Source organism: Marmota marmota, unplaced genomic scaffold (assembly GCF_001458135.2).
Source record: "Marmota marmota marmota unplaced genomic scaffold, marMar, whole genome shotgun sequence".
In the NCBI taxonomy this organism is placed as follows: domain Eukaryota; kingdom Metazoa; phylum Chordata; class Mammalia; order Rodentia; family Sciuridae; genus Marmota; species Marmota marmota.
The window spans coordinates 16,583,185-16,607,627 of NW_026000037.1; the positions used below are offsets into that span (position 1 = coordinate 16,583,185).

At 37.5% G+C, this 24,443-nt stretch overlaps 1 protein-coding gene across 27 annotated transcripts in view; it reads right to left on the reverse strand.

Moving 5' to 3' along the window:
• The window catches only part of Clasp1 (cytoplasmic linker associated protein 1), a 259,501-nt gene that overhangs the window by 91,184 nt on the left and 143,874 nt on the right, over positions 1 to 24,443 (reverse strand). For 14 of the 27 annotated variants that reach the window (XM_048812118.1, XM_048812111.1, XM_048812104.1 and 11 more), the window contains exons 12-19: positions 23,584 to 23,729; positions 22,582 to 22,717; positions 20,548 to 20,618; positions 19,442 to 19,501; positions 17,245 to 17,322; positions 15,685 to 15,852; positions 15,043 to 15,092; positions 14,077 to 14,247 (exon numbers count right to left, since the gene is read on the reverse strand). In XM_048812118.1, coding sequence (XP_048668075.1) covers positions 14,077 to 14,247; positions 15,043 to 15,092; positions 15,685 to 15,852; positions 17,245 to 17,322; positions 19,442 to 19,501; positions 20,548 to 20,618; positions 22,582 to 22,717; positions 23,584 to 23,729 — 880 coding nt within the window. Of the gene's footprint in view, positions 1 to 11,726; positions 11,751 to 12,245; positions 12,294 to 14,076; positions 14,248 to 15,042; positions 15,093 to 15,684; positions 15,853 to 17,244; positions 17,323 to 19,441; positions 19,502 to 20,547; positions 20,619 to 22,581; positions 22,718 to 23,583; positions 23,730 to 24,443 lie in introns of all 27 variants that reach the window. The other 13 variants (XM_048812109.1, XM_048812110.1, XM_048812101.1 and 10 more) reach the window with 2 other exon arrangements.

Sequence of the window (24,443 nt, forward strand, 5' to 3'; positions counted from 1 at the left end):
CCCCCCCCCCCGCCCAAGTGAGATGTGATACCAGGATGATCAGGAATGACAGTTTTTCAAAAATTCTCCACAGGGCTTCTCTGATTTCAAGGGAGCACAAAATGCCTCTCCTGCCAATCCAATCAGAATTGGGTCTGACAGGGAAAACAGGAACTAATGTGAACTTCTTCTGCCTTCTTATATTGTTCAAAGTTTCATGTACCCCAGCATCTGGCAAAGCTTGCAGAAAAGAAATGCAGAAAAACAATCCCAAGGCCTGAAGGAGGCTCAAGAAAGAAAGGTAAGGAATAATAAAGAAAGCACAACATTAAAAACAAAACAAAAAAAACCCTGCAATCAATCACTTATAGTAGAAATTTAAGGAAAGATATACAAAAATTATAGAATCTACATGAAAATTAAGTTATATTGTTTACCCTATTAGAAACTATATGTCTACTTGGAATCTTCACAACGTAAGAAGAAACTGTTGCCATTTTAAGATGAGAAAACAGAGAAACAAAGAAGATTTGTTTATGTCACACGACTGGTTTGGATACCTGTGCCTGGCAGGTCAGCTGGCCTATGAATGAGGTCCTTTGATTCTCCTAAGTCACCAAAGCAGTCGGACAAAATGAACATGGAGAAATTACTGAGTCTGATTTCTTATTTTAAATTACAAAAAGATTTTTAAACTGAACATGTAGCCCATTTGGCTTAAAAACAAAAACCCTCTTTGCTACCCCCTTAAATCTTATGTCTTCCTCCAACATTTGGTAACATGATCTTAAACAAACTCAAGTGTCCAGCATTTCCTTGCATTTCTTATTTTGTAAATAAATATACGTCCATAGCCAAGAAAATACATGGCACTGTTTTGCATAATTTAAAATTTAAATTGTATCACAAGTTATATTTTTCCCTAAAATGCTCTGCTTTTGTTCAATACTGTATTTGTGAGGACACTAAGGGGATTCTTTCCATACCACTGACCAATACTCAGATTAAATTTACTTAACTCTTCTTATTGACTTACAATGCTACTTTTGTCGTCTTTTCCAAAGGTCTGACTCAATTTTTATACTCGTCACAGGTGCTTTTTAAAAAATTCTACACAGTATATTTTATTAAATTATAATTTATAACTATTATTGACATATAAAAATGTAATTAATCATTATATTTTTATCTTAACCCTAGGAATGCTGTTAAACTTTTACCAATTCCACTGACTTGTATATAGACTATTTGGAGGTATCAAAACAGAATGTTATCTACAAATAAGACGCCAACTGCTCCCCTTCAAATCATTTAATTTTTTTGCCGTTAATTGGCTGTCTTAGTCATGTATCACTATGCTAAATAAAAGCAGTGAGGGTAGACAGGCATTGGTGACTCAAAACCAGATTTAAAACCAATTCTGAGCCAGGCATGGTGGCATACTATAATGCCAGTGACTCAGGAGACAAGGGCAGGAGGATCACAAATTTGAGGACAGTCTTAACAACTTGGTAAGACCTTGACCCTGTCTCAAAAAAAAAAAAAAAGAAAGAAAAAAGAAAAAAAAAGAAAAAGAAAGAAAGAAAAGAAAAGTGAGGTGGTGGGGCTTGGCTTGCTGGGGATATAGCTCAGTGGTAGAGCACCCCAATAGTATGAAAAAAAATATATCTGGAATGTCACAGTATATACAATCTTAACAGGTTAAGAATATTCATTTCTATGCTAGTAGCTAAGAACTTTTGTCATAAATGTTCTTTGAAGTTTCTGATGCTCTGCATCTTCTGAAATAAGAGCTTTTTAACTGAATGTGAACTAAACCTGGGATATACCATGTGGTCATGTCATACACACACACCACAGAGAACATGTGCATTGCACTCTAATGCTAAGGTTAAACCAGTGAGAGGAGTTCCTTCCTTTTCTGTTCTTTTTCTTAAGATTGAAATTTTTCAACACCTGAGACAACTTGTATACATAACCATCTGAGTGAGCATGGTAAGTATCTATTTTTTTAAAAAAAATTTTACCACATAACTAATTGTATATATTTATGGAATAATTTGATACATTCATACAATGTGTAATGATCAAACTAAGGTAATTAGCATTTCTCGCCAATTAAACTTTAACCATGTCTTCACATTGGGAACCTCTGAACTCCTCTTTCAGGTCTTTCTAAAATGTATAACAAATTGTTAAACTATGGACTCCTTATTGTGCTGTAGAACACTAAAAATTCTTCCTCTTATCTGGCTATGTTTGGTACCTGCTGCCCAATTTCTGCCTCTCCTCTCCCCATTTCTTTTTTGGGAGGTGTAGGGTAAGAGAGTTTTAACAGATTTTTTAAAAATTGCTTTTATTTTTTAAACGCATGACAGTGGAATACATCACAATTCTTATTATACATAAAGAACATAATTTTTCATATCTGTATATAAATTATGTTCACACCAATTCATGTCTTCATACATGTACTTTGGATAATGATGTCCATCACATTCCACCATCCTTGCTAACCCACTGCCCCTTCCCTTCCCCTCTTCCCTCCCCTCTGCCCTATCTAGAGTTTGTCTATTCCTCCCATGCTCCCTCTCCCTACAAGTTTTAACAGATTAAACTACTTAATGTAGTCTTACAACTACTCAAATTGTTTGTCTTAATAAAACAGTTTTGGGTTTTCCTGAAATTTGTCTATAATTATTTTTTAAATTATCAAAATAAGTTGTCTCCTACTGATCCACATTTTCAACTACTTTATCTTCATAGTTAACTTGTACCTTTTTTCTGCTTCAATTGACATTTCCCAAAGTTTGCAAATTTTATTAGTTTTCAAAGAATTGAATTTTATGTTTCTTAACCCTCGCCACTGAGTGTTTATTTTCTATTTTATTAGTTTTTACTCTTATCTTCATTATTTTCTTCCTACCCTTCTCTGGGTTGGCTTTGTTTGCTTTTCTAATAGACTGAAAATCAACTCCTAAATTAGTCTCTTCTAATATAAATTTAAGACTATGAATTTCCCTCTAAGCTTTGTTTTTGCTTCACCCCACAAAACCTGATAGGAGTTCAGCACATTGTCCTATATTTAAAAAATATACACTATGAATTTCATTTGATAATGTTTTGCTTTGGAAAAATGAATGGGATCATATTTCACACTTTGTGTCATTAAAAACAGCAAATGGACCTAAGATTAAAATGCAAGGGCTGGGGCTGTAGCTCAGCGGTAGAGCGCTTGCCAAGCACATGTGAGGAACTGGGTTTGATCCTCGGCACTGCATAAAAACAAATAAATTAAATAAAGGCATTGTGTCCATCTACAACTAAAAAAATTTTTTTTTAAAAAATGTGAAATTTGTGAAACCATAAATGTTCTAAAAGGACACATGGAAATACTTCTTTGTAACACAGTGAAAAACTTTCTATGATCTAAAAGAAGTAAAAAAAGACTGAGGGCTGAAGGTGTAGCTGAGTGGTAGAGCACTTGCTTAGCATGTATGAAACCCCAGGATCGATCCCCAGTGGCGGGAATTAATAAATCAATAAATTACCTAATATTTTTTAAATCCAAGCATGTCAAAAAAAAGAAAACCATGAGCAAATTCAAGAAAAAGTGAAATTAGGAAAATTTTTTTGCAATTTGTATCACAAAGGGCTCATTTCCTTAATATATAAAGGGGTCCTAAGAATTAATAATAAGTCCTACAACCAGTGGCATGCTGGTTTAAGAATAAGTGGAGGGATGTCCTACTGATTTGCAATGTTTTCCAATTACCATGGTGCAACTATTGCCGCCATGGTCCATTTGAGGCTATGGAACATGATTTTAGAAATCTTACAAAATCCTAAAAATTTAACAACTGGCTTTTGTGAACTGCTACAAGCCAAGCTCAAGAATAACGCTGCCATAGAAAAATGGGCAAAGACCAGGAATAGAGAATTAAAAGAGAAAACAAAAATGGCTCTAAATGTATGAAAAAGTGCTCAGACTCACTATAATAAGAAAAAACTTAAGATGCCATTAAGAATACCAGTTATCACCTACCATACTGACAAAAACATCTAGAATTTGGTGACATTCTGGCATGTGGGGAAGCAGATACTCTACACTGATGAGAGTGAACATTAGAATAGCCCCCACAGAGAAATATTTGGCAACAGCTATCACAAAAGTATATACATACTTCTGACTTAACAACTCTTCTTTGGGTAATTTACCCACATGCAAAGTAATGGATATAAAGGTTAATCTTGGAAGCAGTGTTTGTGATATGAAAACACCAGAAACAACCCAAATGCCCATCAATAGGGGAGTGGTTAAATAAACTCTGTCCATACAGTGGGATATAATGTCATAGTAACAATGAATGAGGAGGTCCTGATTCAACATGGAAAGACCTTAACACCTAATAAGTGAAAATAAACAAGATGCAGAATAGTGTGTGTAAACACACTACAAAATTTTTTATATTTGCTATTATATACAAATATAAAAATATAAGAAACTTAGGGTAATAAGGAAATTAAGACAAGGGTTACATTGTTGTGGCCTGGGGAAAGAGGTAGAAAGTAAGCAAATGAAGGACGAAAACTGGGGAATCTTTTAACTGGGAATCTTTAGCCTTTTTATGTTTTCTGAGTTTTAAACTGTGAATATATTACCTTTTCAAAACTCCATATTTTATAAATCTCCCACTGTATGGATGAATTTGCAAATACATATTAATACATTTTGAGGCTATTTTAATTAGGTTCATAAAAGTCTAGAACTATAATCTTAATTATTTATTAAAAGTTTTATTGGTACATTGTAATCCTCTTTAATAATGCTTTTTTTCCTTTTTGGTCTACTAATAATTCCTCAATAGCTTTCTTCTATATATTTCCCAGTCCATCTATAGTCTTTTAATTTGGATTTGTCCCCTTACATATCATATAGCTAGATCTTTAACAACAACAAAGAGTCTAATCATCTTCTTCATTTAAATGAAGAGTCTGGTTCACTGGAGTTGACTTTTGCCAGTTTATATGTATGTTTTCTATTTGTCTTGATTTTTCATTTTCCTTTGTTTCATTCTTTTGGTCTAGTTTAAAAAAGATGTCGTATACTTTACTTTCTTTAAAGTAGTACTCTTACAGTTGAAATAATATTATTTAAAATGCAGCTTCTGTTAATCATAATTTTGAGGGAATGGAGTAGTTTAAAGGGCTTGCTTCTTTTCAAAAATCAAATCTTTTAAAGACAGATTCGAATGCAGTTGTAAGAAATGAAAGAGAGTTTCTATGTGATTGTTCCCTGTTTCTCTCAATGGTAACATGTTACAAAACTATAATAAAATAAAAAAACAGGATGTGGACATGGATAAAATTCATTGATCTGATTCCAATTTCCCCAATTTTATATATATTTCTTTAATTCTTCTGATTGCTTCCAATATCTTCTTTTTTTGTCTCTGGTGCTCTTTAATTTCACTCTGGTATGTTTGTGAATTTTTTATTCTGCTTGGGATTTCGTGAATCTCTTGAATCTATGCTTAATAACTCTCACCAATTCTGTAAAATTCCCAACTGTTCTCTGTGTGAACACTGTCTCATTCTCAATTAGACATGTTAAATTTCTTCATGTAAATTAAACTCTGCCATATTTTCCAACCTGTCTTATAAACTGGACAATTTCTACCAAATTCATGAATTCTGTTTTCAGCTTCCATGATTCTGTTCAATAGAACTGCTCAGTTTTTAATTTTAAACACTGGCTATAGTTTCATTTCTAGAAGTTCATTTGTTCTTTTTCAAAACTTGTTTGGTGATTCCTTACAGTCTTTTTACTCCATTTCTAAAAATTTTTTTATTGTTTGAAATACTAATACACAAAATGATCACTTTTTCAGGGGGGGACTTTATGAGAATTCTTTAAGATATAATTTGAAGCGGAATTCCATCAGAGAGGATCTATGCTTACTTCTGCTAGTGTTCATGTGGACACAAGTAATTCACAGCCAGTTTAAAATGATTTACCCATTTGGCCTTTTTAGACCACAAAGGCAGTATAAATTCTGATCAGAAACTTGCAAGAAGGCTGCCTCATGGCTGCAAATTCTTAGTGGACCATTAGTACTTCCCCCACCAACCAATACAAAGCTAATATGGGCAAATTTCCCATTGTCCTCTGTCCTCTTTGGCTTAGAAAAGTTAATATCTTGTTCACTGATGATAATATAGTCTCTGATGGGCCTGTATTTACCTCTGTCTACATGTTGTATAGTTATCACAGCAAATGCCCAAGGGCCCCAGGGATCAGACGATAATTTAGCGTGGAAGCCAGCTTTGGCCATCACTTCTAGGGCTCCTGGGTTTGGAGCAGGGTGGCTTCACAACTTTTATTCCAAATCAGTGATGCCCAATTGGGAGGATCATTCGCCTACTAAATTCTCTTATTAAACTTGCTAGGAAATACGAGTTTCTTTTTTTCTTTTAAACACTTTAAATACAGTTATTTCATATTCCATCTAACAGATCCTTAAATTTTAGGAGTTCATACTTTTCTTACTCTTTTTCTTTGTTCTCACATGTTATGAATATAATTTTGGATTATGAGCTGATGTTTGGCTAATTTTAATGTGTGGAAATCCTGAGGAGTCAGATATGAGAGTGGCTTCCTCTATGGAGGCTCAGCATTTGCTCCTGTCAGGTGCTTCTGGGGTCTACAGATGTTGATCACTTTCAATTGATTCATCAGTCCAGGGCTTCCCAGACACCACAGGTAATGGAGAGGGGGAGCAAAAACAACTTAGTTGTTAAGTATACAGCTCAGTTATAAATTATTATGGAAGGTTGTTTTCTCCTGCATCTAGGACAATGTCAAGACAGACATCATGGCACTATATAGACAGTTTTCTTTTTTCCCACTAGTGCACCTTTCATGGCTATATGGTCCCTCAACAATTCTGGCTTCATGTCACCTTGGGTGAGGTAAGGTCTTGTCTCCTGTCTGCCTCAGTGATTCACATTACTAAGTATGTCTTCAGAGCAGCCTTAAATTAGTTGAAGCTCATCACACCGCTTTGTGGCCCTCTTGCTTGTGAACCTTTCTTAATTGTTTTGGGAATACAGCTGTGCAGTTTAAAGGACCTCTGCTGTGTTGTACTTTAAAGAAAGAGGTGTTTTTTTGCTTGATTTCCACTCTGTTGGGCTGGCAATATTACTATAAGGGCCTGAAAATGTTTTAAGAAATGATTTACAATGCTCTGGGGTTCTAGGAAGAACAAAGTCTACTAAATAACTGCAAAAACCAGTAAGAATATACTTCAGCTCTATAATATGATCTATTAAGTGACACAGACAGAAGAAAGAAGACAGATGTGAAAGAAGAAATAACAGCATAGTAAGAGCAATAAAAATAAGAGATAAATAACTACAAAACAACAAAGAAAAATTCTAGAGGGAGGAACAAGAGATGCACCAACAAACCAACATGACCAGAGAAAAGCAGACAAATGACCAGAAAAACAAAAGAACTGCAGGAGAGCAAAGCCTTCAACATCCCTGGAATAAACAAGTGTTTCTATCTTGCAGCTTTTTAATACTGATACTAAGGATTCCATTCGATCCCACTGTCATTCTTCTAGAAAAGATTCCAAAATGGGAACTGAAACCTGGGTACTAGGTTTAACTTGTAGGCATAGATTATCATCAGGTTAACCTTAGGCAACTGGAAAACCACTAGATGGCTTCATATCAGTGGGCTTTTTGTCCGGTTTCAAAAATTTCAGGGCTGGGGTTGTGGTTCAGCGGTACAGCACTTGCCTAGCACATGTGAGGCCCTGAACTCGATCCTCAGCACCACATAAAAATAAACAAATAAAATAAACGTATTGTGTCCAACTACAACTTAAAAATAAATATTTAAAAAACTTTTTTCAGCAAATTCCCAATTTATGATTTATAAAAATTAAAAGGTTTTCTTAAGTAAATCTCTTATTCTAATTACATTAGGACACCTTGGCATACGTATGTCGGTTTTATACCTCATTGCCTGGGGACACAATTAAACAAACCTCAACTCAAATGTAGCATTTTAATAGAACCAAAATGTGAAAACTTGATCAATTATACATTTTTTAAAAAATTTTCTTCCTTTTTTTTTTTTTTTTTAACACAATACCTTTATTTTTATGTGGTGCTGAGGATCGAACCCGGGCCCCTCCCGTGCTAGGCAAGCACTTTACCACTGAGCCACAATCCCAGCCCATCAATTATACATTTTACCACCTGTACTAACTACTAACCTCAAAGAAAACTTTAATACTTTCTTAAAAAAATATTTGTTTTTTAGTTATAGATGGACACAATATCTTTAATTTGTTTTTATGTGGTGCTGAGGATTGAACCCAGCACCTCACACATGCTAGATGAGCACTCTTCCTCTTGAGCCACCACCGCAGCCTTTATTTAATACTTTTAAGAAGAAAAATGTAAAACAATCTTACCACTCTTTTACTTCTATATTTAGACATATGCATTTTTTCCATTGTCTAAAAAGGCCAATTACTTAAACTTCAGAGTTCTTGGATAAACAGACAGCAATACCAAATGTTAGTAAAACTGAACTAAAATGTAAGGTTTGTTTCCTGAAGAGCAGATGAGTTATATATATTTTTATATAAATTAACTTTCACTTAAACTCAATTATTAAGTTAAGCTTTGACATTGCATTTTTTTGCCATATCTATTCATACATTTTCTCATGAGCAACATAATAGACAATACAAATGCTTTCTTCATCCCAGTTTTCAAAACTAATGAACATACTGAAAGATAACCTAGAAATAAACTGTCCCAAAATTTATTTTTTGTAAAGAAATAAAAATTCTTCTTAATAAATTGTAACTATTAGAAGGTTCCTTGTTGTGTATAATAAATAACTCCTAAAAATATTTTCTTTTCTAGCTGGGTGTGATGGCACACATCTATAATTATAGATTCGTGGGAGGCTGAGGCAGGAGGTTTGTTAATTGAAGGCCAGCTTGAGCAACTTAGCAAGACTCTGCCTCAATATTAAATATATAGGCACACATGTTTTTTTCCCCCTCAGTCACTATATTGAAATTGCCAAAATACAAATGTATTGCCTGAACTTTTATTTATTTTTTACTTTCTTTTTTTGCCCACACTATTAATTTAGAGCATCCAACTACTACTGATTCAAAATCCTCTGATTCACACTGCTGAAAGATCATCTCTTCTTGCCTCTGGGGTAAAAAATAAAATAGGCCCAGGGCTGGAGGTCCTGCAAAGTGTTGGAGCACTTGCATTAGCATGTGCAAGGTTCAATTCCAGCACCAAAAAGAAAAAAGCCCAGAAGGATTCTGAAAATGCTCATAAGGCCCCAGGTGACTACCACTGTGTTTTTTTTCCTAACTACTGGTGGATGGCTTTTCTAATCATCACCAGCTAAGTTTACACAAAAGGAACAGTAATACCCCTGTAAGCATCAAGGTAACAGGTTGGCCAGGGACACCTGTCTTGTCCCACTCTCATCATGCAGGACTTAGACTGCCCTGCAGTGCTCCAGGTGTTGGACACTCCCTGCACTCCCTTCCATAAGGCTCTCTAGTGTCTGATTCTGCACTCTCTAAAAAATTAAGAGCCCTTAGGTCATTCCATTATTTCTCCTCCTAGAGGCAGGACCAGAGAGAGAGTGTGTCTTTTGCACAACAATTATTTAGAGGGCAATTCTGACCTTACTTAGGAATGTTAAACTGATGAGAAGAAAAAAATATTTAAAAAATCCCAAGGGCTAGGTTGGATAACAGGCTGATTACAATTCTGTGCAAAGACATCAAACATCCAGATACTCTGGGAAAAAAATATATGATGTCTTTCCTTTCCTTTCCATTATATTATTCTACTTCTCCTCCATCTTCCAGCTAGGTAGGATGAGGAAGCACTCAGGATTGTTTCTTTGGGTTTTGGACACCCCCCACCCCCACAATGCATGATTGTTTCCTTGGGAAGGAGAAATAAAAAGTTACTCATATCAGTTGAACCAATGAAGAAAATAACCACTCAGCTTTACAACCACACCCAGCCTCAGCCTTTTGCTATGACAAATGAGGTCCTCATTTGGTCAGAGGTTTCAATGCCAAAGGAAACGTTTCCTTTCTCAAACTTGTCCAACACCAAGAGTCAACAGTGAGGCTTGCTGGAAGTTCAGATTCTCTCAATCCTTCCAAACTTAATCAGCATCCTGAGAAGCAAATACCCAAGACTGTTTTTTTTTTTGCAAGCACCAGGTAATCTTTATATTTGAGATACATTATCTTGAGACTGTGTTCAGCTTTAAAAAAAAAAAAAAAAACTCCTACTTTTTCCCCTTAGGAACTATAGATTTATTTTTATTCCTTTTTTAATATTTATTTTTTTAGTTGTAGTTGGACACAATACGTTTATTTATTTATTTTTTTAATGTGGTGCTGAGGATCGAACCTAGGGCCTCACATGTGCTAGGTGAGCACTCTTATCACTGAGCCACAATCCCAGTGGAACTACAGATTTAAAAACTAGAATTCCACACATCAAACTAAAACTCAGTTCACTTTGTGTGCTAGCTCTTTATAGCATCTTAATAATTCATGAAAATGAACTAACTAGTTCCAGTTGTTGTCATTATCCTAGAGGCTGGCAGGTCTGAGCCACTCTTCTACTTTATTTATTTATTAAGCTGGTGTCTCACTATGTTGCCCAGATTGATCTTGAACTCTTGGGTTCAAACGATCCTCCTGCTTCAGCCTCTGAAGTAGCTGGGACTAGACATGTGCCACCATATCTGGCAGAGTCACAATCTGACGCAGAGAAGGCACCTCTAAATTTCAGTTTTTTGAAGTAGTATATGCTTTCCATCCGGAAACTCTGGAAAATGATGCTCTTGTCTCACACTGCTAATCAGATCGGTACAAGCTGGAATGGCTATATCCAAAGTTCAACAGACAATGCAAAAAATCAGAAAGAGCTTCTTGGCAGTGACTGAAAAGAAAATCCAGTGGCTTTTGACATGCCCACTGCTTTTACCATGCCACATCCTTGAAGTGTACCGTAGAAAACAGCAAGGAAGGCAATTAGTTCATGGTCCACGAGCAGATGGATGACAGTAAATGAATGAATGGGCCATGAGTCAGTGATACACCAAAAATGGCATCATGTAATTCAGCAATATCTTTAGGAGGGGAAGAGTATTTTGTAAAATTTCTTTATACCATCTGGTAGATTTTTTTTTTTTTTTACCAGCCTTTAACCAAATATTTGACATGAAAATTTATATTCAAAAAAGGAAAGGCAAATCCTGAGAGGCCCACATAGAAGCACAAACGGAAAGAAAAGGAAACAAAAGCTAGGGTGGTACATTAGGAATAAAAAACCCTGAGACAGGCAGCCCACAAGGACAGCAGCACACCACAGGACGTCACTGCTCCTCCCCAGAGTGCGGACTCAGCGTTAAAAACCACGTACAGCAAACTTCAGTGCCAAATTCACATGAACAAAGACTGAACAAGAAAGGAGGAGGAGAACTAGGTAGAAAGAGGGCAAATCCCACGGGAGACAGAATGAAGAAGGGGGTAGGGGGAGACAGCGTGCAACAGCTCATGCAGGGACCTCGGTGAGGACAAGTGGGCACTGGGCAACACTCGGTGAGAACAGAGGGCCAGAGAAAGTGAGACACACCTCAATCACAGAAACAAACCGCTTACCCTCCGCTTTAGTGGTAGTACCATCTTTATGCAAATTAAAAAACAAGGGAAGGGATAACAGGGAACAGTTAGTAACATTCAAAAAATTAAAAAAGCAGAATGTTATTAGCTACTAAAAAAAGCAAAAGTACAAGTTAAAACAAAATCAAAAGGGAAACAAGTTCAACAGCAAAGCAGAGTCTAAAGCAAGTAAGTGCACCTATGACAGAAACTAGCTGAGCATGGTGTAGTGGCTTTGCCTTTGGAAAACAGCACACAAAGGGGCGACCGAGGGTCGTGCCACAGTTGGAAGAGTGACTGGTTGTCTTTTTTTGTTTGAGTCAATCCTCATTGTCTTAAGAGTTCCTCTTCCTTGAAGAAAGTACCAGCAGAAGGGGTGGCGGGAGCAGAACAGACTAAAAGGACTAAAGAGCCACCCACAGGGCGGAGGCAGTAGGAAGCGACAAGAAGCCGAGAAGCCGGCTCTAGCAACGCCTAGCCCAACTACACGCCCAGCAGCAGCAGCTGAGAGCTCAGTACCTGCATCCAGGCCTATGTACTCCAAGTCTTCCCTCAGGGGTCTGGACTCTAGAAGTTCGGAAAAGGATCATCAGCTTTAGTGCTACACTTGTGCAGAGACATCGTGGGTCAGCTATGCAGTAACTGTAACAGATTCTCCGTAGGACTGTGTTTTACTCAGTTTTCCATGTGTTTTGGTTTTGTTTTGGGACATAAATAAGGAAAGCAGAGGGAGGATTCTCAGGAAACCAAGAGAGTCCAGCAGTCTTGTCTGCAGTCAGCACTGAGTGCAGGGCTTGTCCCCAGTGGTTCTGAAGGTCAGTTCTCTGTCAAAGGTCTGGGGGCTTTTCACTAGCACTGGGGGAAGCCTGCCCAGTCCACATCCAAACACCCAAATAGGCACAAAAAAACAAGACTATGAAGGATGCTAAAGGCTGGTTTTACTTATGTTTTCCCAGCAATGAAACAAATGCTAATTATAAATAGATCAAATGAATTTAAATATTAATAGGTCAATACCTGAAAGACTGAACTAAAAGTGTAACTAATTCACCATAGGAGGAAAGAACTGTGACTTCACCCTTCCTCAACGATGACACATCAACAGAACATTGTAACATTTCCACATAAAAATAGTTAAAGTGGTGAAAAAGAGTTCTTACTGGGAATATATGTGTGTATGAGGTGCTTCCATAGGAAAAAAACAAGACTGACTGACATGTGCTCTAGGATATGTATCTTTCAACTTAATGACATTCCTGTCACAATCCCACTTTCACCTATCTTATAGGATGACAGTTTGCAAAGAAACTTCATACAATTTTCATAGATCCCTATTGTATATCTGAGTCAGGAGACCAGTATTAAGAGCAATTAATGGTTAGGGAGATAGACTTGAAGATTCATGGGCTTGCTCAAGGTCTCAGGGCTAACAAACAGCAGCCCCAGGGACCTTCTCTAGGTGTGTGTCCTCTCACCGTGCTTCTCACTCATGTTTCAGAACTTTAGTTTTAGAACTGACTTTGGAATTCATTAGTGGGCTACATATGTAACTCCATTTCAGTATTTCAAGTTTAAATTTTATTAATTTCCTTAACATTCAAAGTGGAACCATTTCAGTTCAGGGCTCAGATTTTGGGTGGAATGACTTGGCTTTTACAAAAATACAATAAACCATCAGTCTTAAACCAAGTGAGTGTTAAGGGTTTGCTGAAAAAAAAAAAAAAAAACATGAGTGACCCACCACCATGTCAGGTATTGAAAATGTGTTAAAATAATTTTAAAGAATTTTTAAAAACCTTTCGGGCGATCATTGGAGTACAGGTGTGCTCCTCCCCGGTGACGTGAGAAAGGATGATACTTATTGATGCAGACATGACTATGCTGGTTAACAAGGATGTCACATTCTTTGAGTCTGCCTGTCACTCCCCGACTCTGAGGGATGCCTAGCTATAGAAACAGTGTCTGATAAGTCCCTCACTGAGCCCTCTGCCTCCAACAGTGCCAGGAGGGGGAAAAGTCAGCTTTGGCAATATGAGCGTGGCTGAGCACTGGCTGGGCTGGCCGTGGAGAATGAGGGAGTGAGCTGAGGGAAGCCTGTATGCGCTCAGGGCCAGCATGGCCTGCAAGGACTATATCCTTCACCACTAAAGGGGATGATGCTCCAGAGAAAGGAAACACTCGACAAAGGGTGGCTGGGGACCAGTACCAGGTGTAATTACTGTCTCTTAAATATCAATCCTGCAACAGGGGGGTCTTCCTTCCATTATGGTGTCTTGCAATTTGCTAAGAGGTGAGGATCATCTTGGACACCAGAACAGGATGTGAAGAGTGGGTAGGGGGATCTGGTTACCTAAAGATGCATAGGACCCTGGAGGCAAAGCCGCTGCAGAACTGAAGGGCGTCGTGCCTGAAGACGAGGAGACTTTAGATTTGGCACTGGCAGCTGCGTTCACATCGATGTCACTTCGAGATCGCTGGAGGGATCCAGTTGTTGATACAGATTTGGTGCTAACTGTAGAAGCTTTGGTAGTGAAGGAGAAAATGTCAGTAAGGATGACAGAGAATTTCAAATATATATTTCTTAAAAACCTGATGCTCTTTTGTTTTTCTTGAAAACAAATACCAATTTGTAATAAATGCTGGAGTCTATGGAACTGACCTGAAGTTTCCTTGCCCCGAAGATAAGGGTTCAGACAATGCCAAAGAAAACCGAAAGTGATCTCTACTGTCACCTATCTGTTATACCTGCTTTTTAGTAACTATAAATCCAAAGAAATGACCCATATTTCTGGTTACTATGAGAAGAAATGATACAATGAAAAACTGGTCCCATCTGGCCAGCCTCCTCATGTTGTGGCATGAAGGCACAGGACCTACAGAGGCTCTCCCCTTTCAGGAAATATCCTCCTCTCCGACCTCTAGCAGCTATTCCACTGCTGCCACACAGGGGGCTTGTCTTCCTTCCACTTTGGTGTCCTGCAATTTGCTAAGAGGTGAAGATCATCTTGTCACCAGTAGCTCTCACTCTCTTATCACATGAGCTGACAGAAGAGCAGCACTATTTGTGGCAGCATTGAAATGCTGGAGGGAAGCAAGAAGAAATGGTCACAGCCTAATTTCTGCCTATTAAGCCATCCTCACAATGGGAGTGGATCTCTGCTGAGGATGGTCAGGGCAGAGGGCAGAGTGGCATTTGACTCAGACCCAAGAGCAGGCCACAACTTTCTGCACTGAAGCACTGTCTCTAGGATATGAGCACCCCCCAGTGGCTGGGAATTGACCTCCTGTGGCCTCCTGTGGACACTGTTCCTCTTACCTCTAGATGTGGTGCTGCCAGTTGGGCTTCTTTTGGCAGAGAGCGGCCGACTAAAAAGAAAAGCATACACATTTATTGTCAAGGGTGGACCTTATCTGCAGTCACACAAATATAAACAATAACAGAAATAATGATAATAAAGAATTATTTCAGAGTTTTCAGAATTATTCAGGCAATTGAGACCATAATTTTATAAACTGCATTTCTTAAACTGAAAATCTTTAACACTATATTTTGGAATATCTTTCAAACATAGCAAAACTATAATTGAGATGGAAATTAGAAATAATGGACAAAGATGATGATATACTAAGTGCCATGTTTTAAATAATCAGCCTTCCCAAACTTGTCTCCAAGTTAACACTTTCAAGTTCTTGGAAGACTCTCTGAGTGGTTCACACTGCTCTATAATTCATATACCTTATTCTAAAACTGTATTCTAGAATGCCACATAAATTTAACTGAAAATCATTTATGATAGAAGCCAAGGCTTCCTGTTTCTTACCTATCTCCATGGCATCTAACCTAGAACCAGAATTCACCTGAAGTCAGAGGGAATTTTAACAGGCATACACATGAAAGAGCTGGAATTTATGTTTCCACGAGCAAACTTTTAAATGTAAGCAAAGCTAAGTTCCTTACTTGAGACTCTCCTGAGAGCTGGAAGATGAACGATCAGACTGGGGCAGAGACACTATGCTGTCCGAGTTCTTCAAATGGGACTGCAGGGCTTTCTGGTAGGAGGACTCCAGAGTATGGTATAAGTGCTCTGCTTCTCTGCTGAAGTGACCATGGAAGCCCCAGTAACATCTAGGGAAAGCACACAAATTCCTGGTCTGGTTTGTGAATCCTAACAGGTCTTCCTTCTACAAGATATTCTTGAGGACTCAACCTGCCTGCTAATAGGAATGCAGGGTATAAGGAAAAGGGGACAAGCCAAGGAGGCCTTGCAGGAACCCTGGCCTCCCAGCTTAGGAGCCTTTCGGCACTGGGTAAGTTACTTAAGCTCTTTGAACCTCAGTCTCATTTATAAGATGGGAATTAAAGGATCTAACTTCCAAGACTGGGAGCCTTGGGGAAGACAGAGCTAAATTACAACCATACGCAGAACACAGGACAGACTCCTTAATGGGAGCATTTATAAATACAATTTAACACTCCTTGATTTGAGATATTTTCAACTGCCTTAGGTAATAAGAACAAAAGAAAAATGAAAAAGAAAAATGTTAAAGGGTACTTTACTTAAAATCTGTATTATGATTAAAGGACTATGTAAAAACTGGGAGTGGGAGAATATGAGGATAAGATATATAGCATTATCAGATAGATCATTAAACAAATTATGTCACTTGTTTTGGCAGGAATCATTCACTTCAGAGTTATAATAAACTCAGAAATAAGGAAACATAATTTAACTGTGAGGGCAGTCAAATGTAGTAAGAAACTGGAGCAGAAAGTATTCTTGTAGCTAAGGAAAACTATAATGTTCCAGGCAAGTGAGATGAGAAACAACCTGTGTCAATTAGAACAGATGGTCAACTATGGAAGTATGGAAAAATAATCACAGGTGCAAAACCAACTGTAATCACCTGTGCACTGCCCAAGAGTGTCTCCCCTTCCCAGCCCCAACCCCTATCTGAGTGCTGGGGATGAATCCCAGAGCCTTAACATGCCAGACAATCCCTCTGCTGCTGAACTACAGCCCCAGCCCCAAGTGAATTAAGTCTGAACAACAAACTTCTGGTATTTACAGTCACATGGCAAAACTGCTTCCAGGGAGGCTCAAGATTCAGGGGGCTATGGCCAAATGACTGGAACATACTCGGTCCTAATGTCACAACCACCTCCAACAAAGATGCGATCATAAGGAAAAAGTCCTGTGATTGTGATTTTTCATAAATCAATAAAGCATGTTGGCTCATGACACACTTTTAACTGAAATGAGCAAATTCTGTTGTCTACCTCAGTCCGGTTTATACTAAAAAATTACTCAGCCAAACTACTAAAAAAAAAAAAAAAAAAAAAAAAAAAAACAAGAGAAATATTCTGAAATGGCCTTTGTGGGGGCATGTTTAAACATTATGACTAAGGAAGTACATTCAAGTATATTCATGGGTTTATTCAGCAAGGAAATGCATACAACATACGTGAAATGTAAAAGTAGATAATTTTTTTTTAAAGTGGCATACAATAAAAACTTACTTCCTGGCTTCTATTCTTGCTTCAGAATCAGCATCATGGATTCCCTTCTTTATTGTTTCAGCTAATACTGATATGTGTCTAGATATTTAGAAAAGAAAGTAATAACAATCATAAACACATGACTTTATGTAGATGAAGACAGGTGTGTGAAACTTCAAAATAGGAACACAGTGTCACTGTGCCAATGTCAGTCAACTAACCTGCTGCCCAGAAGATCAAACACTCTTCCAGGGTCTTAATTTTTAATTATGGCCCAATACCCCATCCCCAACTCCACCCCACCCTCCCCTGGGGACTGGAATTACCCTGCTTTCTTCTGTGAGTTTTTAGAACACAGCTGGCTTTTTTCACTTAGCTCAATCTTTTATGAATTCAAACAACAAAATTCTGCCCTTCCATGGTCATAGCTAGTTTCAAAACAAATTATGAGATGGATCATAACAATCCTAGCAGTGAAATAAGGAGGCTCTCTATACCACTTTTCTATAATGAAACAATGTTCTCTTTTCAGGTTCCATTACTATTTAATATGGTTAGGTTATCTATTGTTGTCTTTGTTTTCTAGTACTGGGAATGAACCCAGGGGTACTATACCACTGAGCTACAACCTTAATATTATTTATTTATTTTTATGTTTTTGAGAAAGGGTCTCATTAAATAGCCCAGGCTGGCCTCCTGCCTCCAACTCCCAAGTTGCTGGAATTACAGATAAGTACCACCGTGCCTGGCTTTTTTAGTTTTCTAAGAGATGAGTCTCGGTAAGTTGCCGAGGCTAGGTTCAAACTTGAGATCCTTTTTCTTCAGCCTTCTGAGTAGCTGGGATTATAGGCATGCACCACTTTGCCTAGTTTAACAATAATGATTTTTTTTAAATTCTCTTTTTTAATATATACATATATATTTTCAGTTGTAGTTGGACACAATACCTTTATTTCACTTATTTATTTTTATGTGGTGCTGAGGATCGAACCCAGGGTCTCCCAAATGCGAGGCGAGTGTTCTACCGCTGAGCCACAACCCCTGCCCAAGAATAATTTTTAAAAATCTCTTTAGTTGTGTTTTACTCTAGTTGTAAAGAAATCATCAACATATTACTAAATATTTAACCAAGTTTTAAGACAAGGGAAATGACTGGTGTGAAGAGTCTCAACAATATCGCACAACAAAGACTAGTGGCTAATTTGATCAGCACTTCAAAGTCCTTGCCTCATTCTTTTGAAAAATATTTAGCAGTCAGTCACCTGCTAAGTCAGGTTCTAAGTGCTAAGAGGAAAATGAACACACCCACATTTTATCCTGTCCTCCTGCCCCACAGTGAATCCCTCATTTCACTTTCCATCTCTGAATTATATAAAACCATCACCCACTAAAGAAGATACAGTGCCCATGAGATTAAAGAGCAAGGGAATATTTTTAATTGTATGACTATCCTCTGTATTACAAGGGTTTTCAGATGAAATTCCACCTCTGGAAAATTTGACTTTGTTTCACCTCTGACCAGGTGAATCAATATGGAATGGGACTCGTATTACTTAAAATTCCACTGTTAATCAAATATTTACTATGCTGCAAGTTCTTCTGAAACCATATGACACACCATTAAAAACACGGGGCACAATCTCATTTACTATCTCCAAATATAAGACACCCAATGAGAGGCACCCAAACTTGACAGGAACGAAGGAATCACAAAATTAATAGAGACATACTTTTTCAAGAATTATGCCACAATCTTGCTTTTTAAAATTATGGTGATATAACACCATTGTATATCAACCTGAGTAAAGAGAACTGCTGTCAAATAGAAAAGAAAACTTTCAAATTAGTGATATTTCTCTTAGTACCTAAAAGGTACACCCTGCCTAGAGACAGCATTAAATCTCTACCTCCCTGGAACTGACAGGTTTGTTGCTGCGCAGCAGCCTCAGCAAAGCATTGTGGTGGCTTGGTAGTTCTAGTCATCACTAGTGCTCATTTGCCCCCATCTCTGGGCATGTGAATATTTCAATCAATGACATTTCCCAAAAGGTTCTCCAAATACATGTTTCACATATCTGTGGTAACAACCACAGTAATGCAAGTGAATCCTTCAATTCCTTCATTCCTTAGAGAAGGTGGCTTGGACCACTTTATATGGCATTTAATTTCAAGATTCAATCCAAAGGGAAGAACATTTGCAAAGCAGGCAGATGCTCACCTTTCCAGTGAATGTGTCTGCCATTCTTGTAGAAGCAAATCTAAAAATTCAAAACAGCGCCTGAAAAGTGTTAAGAATTATAGAACTTAGTTAAATGTGTGTCAGTGAAAAGCAAACAGCGTTTTTCTTTAAATGGCCCAATAGTACTTTTTTCCTTTTTCTTTTTTGGTACCAGGGACTGAACCTAGGGGTACACTGACTTACATCCTCAGCACCCCACCCTACTTTTTTAATTTTGAGAAAGGGTCTCCCTAGGTTTCTCAGCCTGGCCTTCAACTCACAATCTCCTGCCCTAGCCTTCTGAGTTACTGGGATTACCCAATATTACTTTCCACAGTAAGATCCTTCTAATATTTACGATTAGAAAAAGTAGAACATAAAGAAGAATCAGGACTAAACACCAAAGCATATGAATGTGAAGAAGCACTGATGGTGTCCACAGGAAGATGGGGACAGGACACAGACTTTCCCTCCAATGAGAAGGCTAAGCTTTATGGCAACATTAGCAAAAGGGTCTAGCATGATTACTTGTTTTCATACTGCCCTAAATAATATATAAATACAGAATGTGCACATTTACAAAAGGTAAACACATGTTACACAGCTGGGGGACTGGCCTTCCCATTAATTTTACAGATTGCCTTGGGAAAAAACAAAGGAGAAAATACTCTGAAAAACTAAGTTCCCTCCAAGATTTCCTGTTGGGGTCCTAGGTAGTACTTGAAATAATTGGGATATTTATACTGATATAATTGGGATACTATACTGATATTTATACTGCCTTTCTCAGGGAATGGGTGAGGGGAGACCAAGGACACAGAGGAACTATCTCAGAAAAAGGTGTACAGGGGTCCTCTCCCTGCCCCTCTCTACTACTGTCCACCCCCCGCCGCCAAACACACTCAGACACACACACACAAATTAGAGGCTGTCCAAACTCACTTTCCAATATGTTCCTATCTTGATCCTTCAACCAAAGCAGTTGTTGCAATGATCTTAAATGCTATTAAACGTTTCAAACATAAGATTTAACCATGGAAGGAGATTTGAGAGTTGGTTTTCGTTTTTAAATAATTTAAAATTAACAAAGAACACTAAAAATTTACCTTCTAACTGCAACAGACTTAGAGGTACAGTTGCTTGTTATAACAGGTATTAGTCGAGGGATGTGTGTGTGCTGTGGAGAAAAATGAAAATCAGGTTAAAAAAAAATGAGGTAAAATTGTAAATACAAAAACAGAACAGAAGACAATTAAGAGAACCCTGTCCTTCCCAACCTATTTATAGCACAAATATATTCGGATTAACATGTCATCAAATTTAAAAAGAAAATTAAAATTTCACTGGCATGTCAAAGGCCATCACAAAATTGACAGAGCCAAGAGCTAACAATGTAATAATATATAAATCAGTCTAAAATCAAAACAATCATTGGCATGAGGTCTAAGTAATCTAAACAGCAGAGATCTGAGTAGGTTTAAAAGGAGTCTTTACAGCTCAGGCTAAGGCAAGAGGATTGCAAGTTTAAAGCCAGCCTCAGCAATTTAGTGAGGCCCTAAGCAACTCAGTGAGACCCTGTCTCAAAATGAAATACAAAACAGGACTAGGGAAGTGGCTCAGTGGCTGAGCACCCCTGGGTTCAATCCCCTGTACCAAGAAAAAAATACTGAGGGCCATATGCTGAAAGTTTTCACTAAAAAGCCAGTTTACTGGCCAACAAGCAGANCCAAAAAAAAAAAAAAAAAAAAAAGGATTCTTCATGTCAATATATTTTGAAACATTGTTTCAGGCTCTCCCCCCCATCCCCCACTGGGGATTGAACCAGGGCATCTCACGTTAGGCAAGCACCCTACCACTGAGCCACAACTCGCATTCCTAGCCCTTTTAAAATTTTATTTGAACATGGGATCTTGCAGATTTACTAAGGCTAACCTCCAACTTGCAATCCTCCTGCCTCAGCCTTCCAAGTAGCTGGGATTACAGGTGTGCACCATCACACCCTGCTTATTCTGACATGGTTTCAAGAAAATGTACAATAATGACTTTGGGTTTAATATTTGAAGTAGGCAGCACAAACAAGAACAGTAAGAACTAAAACTAATGCATAGTAACCCACAGTAGTCAAGAACATTCTGAATAGGGTTTATTCAGCATCATGAAGCCCTAAGGTTTCAAGAGTTGCCTCTTGGGAGAAACTGAAACTTGAAAATGGGAAGTAGGTAATATCTAGCAATTAGAGAAATGCAAATCAAAACTACTGTAAGATTTCATCTCACTCCAGTCAGAATGGCAATTATCAAGAATACAAGCAACAATAAATGTTGGCAAAGATGTGGGAGAAAATGTACAATCCTATGTTGCTACTGGGCCTGCAAACTGGTGCAACTCTTATGGAAAGTAGTATAGAAATTCCTCAGAAAACCTGGAATGGAACCACCATTTGATAAGCTATCCCACTCCTCAGTTTATACCTAAAGGAAGTAAAATAAGCACACTACAGTGACACAGCCACATCAATGTTTATAGCAGCTCAATTCACAATTTCAAACTATGGAAACAACCTAGAAGCCCTTCAACGAATAAATGGATAAAGAAAATGTGGCATACACACAACACACAAACACACACACACACACACACATGAAATATTAATCAGTCTTAAAAATGAATGAAATATGGATGGAGCTGGAGAGTATCATGCTAAGCCAAATAAGCCAATCCCAAAAAACCAAAGGCCAAATGTTTTCTCTAATATGTGAATGCTAATTCACAATAAGGGGGGGGGGGGACACTAGGGAAAAATAGTGTACTTTGGATTAGGCAGAGGGGAGAGAAGGGAGGGGAGAGAGCATGGGAGTAGAAAGGGTAGTAGAATGAACTGGACATTATTACCCTATGTGCATATATGATTACATGACCGGTGTGATTCTACATCACGTACAATCAGAAGAATGAGAAGTTATATTTCATTTATATATGATATGTCAAAATGCATTCTATTGTCATGTATAACTAATTAGAACAAATTAAAAAGTACAAAAAATATATATAATCACTCCAATCAGAAATCTCTATTATTTCTTAAAATTATCAATATTTACCAATTGCATATTTTACATCTAGCCTTACGATACACTTACCCGAATGATTAATCTAACAGCTACAACACCAGAAGTGGCCATAATTTTGGCACTGTTTGGAATCAAATTAAATATAGTTGGCATAATGGCTTCAGCTCCATGGTCAAATTTATTTCCTAGAACCGATGACAGATGCCTACAGCAAGATATGAACACCATATTGTAGTTACACTTCTTATCAACAGCGAAGACATAAACTTCTTGATACTTAAGGGCCTTCATTTAAAGTTACTATGGATAAAGTACTTTTAACAATAAAAGTACAATACGCTAAAAAATAATTCTAAAATGTACATGTAGAGAACTTGACAAATAGCCTTTAACCCAAGAGTTTTTCTTAATCATTTTCAACCAAGTCTTAAAATAGCAAAAAAGAAATTGATCATATGCCAATAAAGCAAACATGAAAAACTCCCTTGCCCCTTTTATATTTAACCTAAAACATTCATGCTTCAATATCTGCCTGCCTCCCTCAAATTTAAACAACTATAAATAACTATTTAAACAACTCTTGGCTATGGCTTTGATAATCTGACAGTTTCTTAACACAGTTTGGCATAGGATAAGATGTTACTGCAGCACCTGCCTTAACTTTAACTTTGTAGCTATAATACTCTTTTACAAACAAAGTTTCTGACAAATACTCTATATCCTGTCAGCAAAATCAATCAATCAATCAATGAGACATCTGAGAAACAGAATTCCGTAAAATTTCATTTTTTCTACATTAATATTATATTATTAATATAAATAACGGCTTCAAGTTTAAGATAGAGGCTTCAGAGATAGGTCACTGAGTAAAGTTTAAAATTGGTCACTCTTTACATCACTGGGCAGAAAATACTGCAAAGCTTAGCAAAAGTGTTAATTGGTAAGGGTCTTGGAGATAAGTCAGAGGTTATGTTAAAGTGACCCAGATGACATGGGCAAGGAACCATCTCTGAAGCTCTATAATGAACCTATTTTATGGTGTGTGAGAACAGGGAGCATTGCGGTCCTTACCCCAACGTGATACAAGCCTCCCGCACTACCTGAGACCGCAGATCCTTAGCAGAGAGTTTAAAGGCTCCGTCCAAAAGACGCAGATGTTGAAAGAAGTTATCATACTCAGCAGCACCAGCCAAAAGTAAAGATCTAATCTTTTTTAGCTAAGAGACAGAAAAAAGGACCATACAAAATCTGTGTAAGACATATTTAACACAGAATACACAAGACAGAAGCCTTCATTAAAGTTCAACTGATACAGAAATAATTTTTACAAGAGAATTCAACAAGTTAAATATTGCCTCATACATTGAACAAATCTACATATCACAAGATCAAAATTTTTTTTTTAATATTTATTTTTTAGTTTTTGGCAGACACAACATCTTTGTTTGTATGTGGTGCTGAGGATCGAACCCGGGCCGCACACATGCCAGGCGAGCGCGCTACCGCTTGAGCCACATCCCCAGCCCCAGATCAAATATTTTTTAAATGCAGTATATACCAAATATATTCTAATTAATATCTTTAATTTCTACAAAGTGGGCTTTCTTTTTTGGTATTGGGAATTGAACCCAGGGTGCTTTACCACTGAGCTACATTTCCAATTCTTTTTATTTACTTCTTAAAATTTTGAGACAGGGTCTCACTCAGTTGCCCAGGCTGGCCTCAAACTTGCAACAATCTTCTTGCCTCAGGCTCCTGAGTTGCTAGCATTATATATAGCATTGTATCTATCTATCATCTATCTATCTATCTAGATTTTGTGACCATCTACAAATTGTGTTTTGGGAAATATCTTGGTATATTTATAGATTCTATGATACTAATGATAACTAAGATTAATTTTGGCTTATAAAAGTCCCTCCTAAATTTAC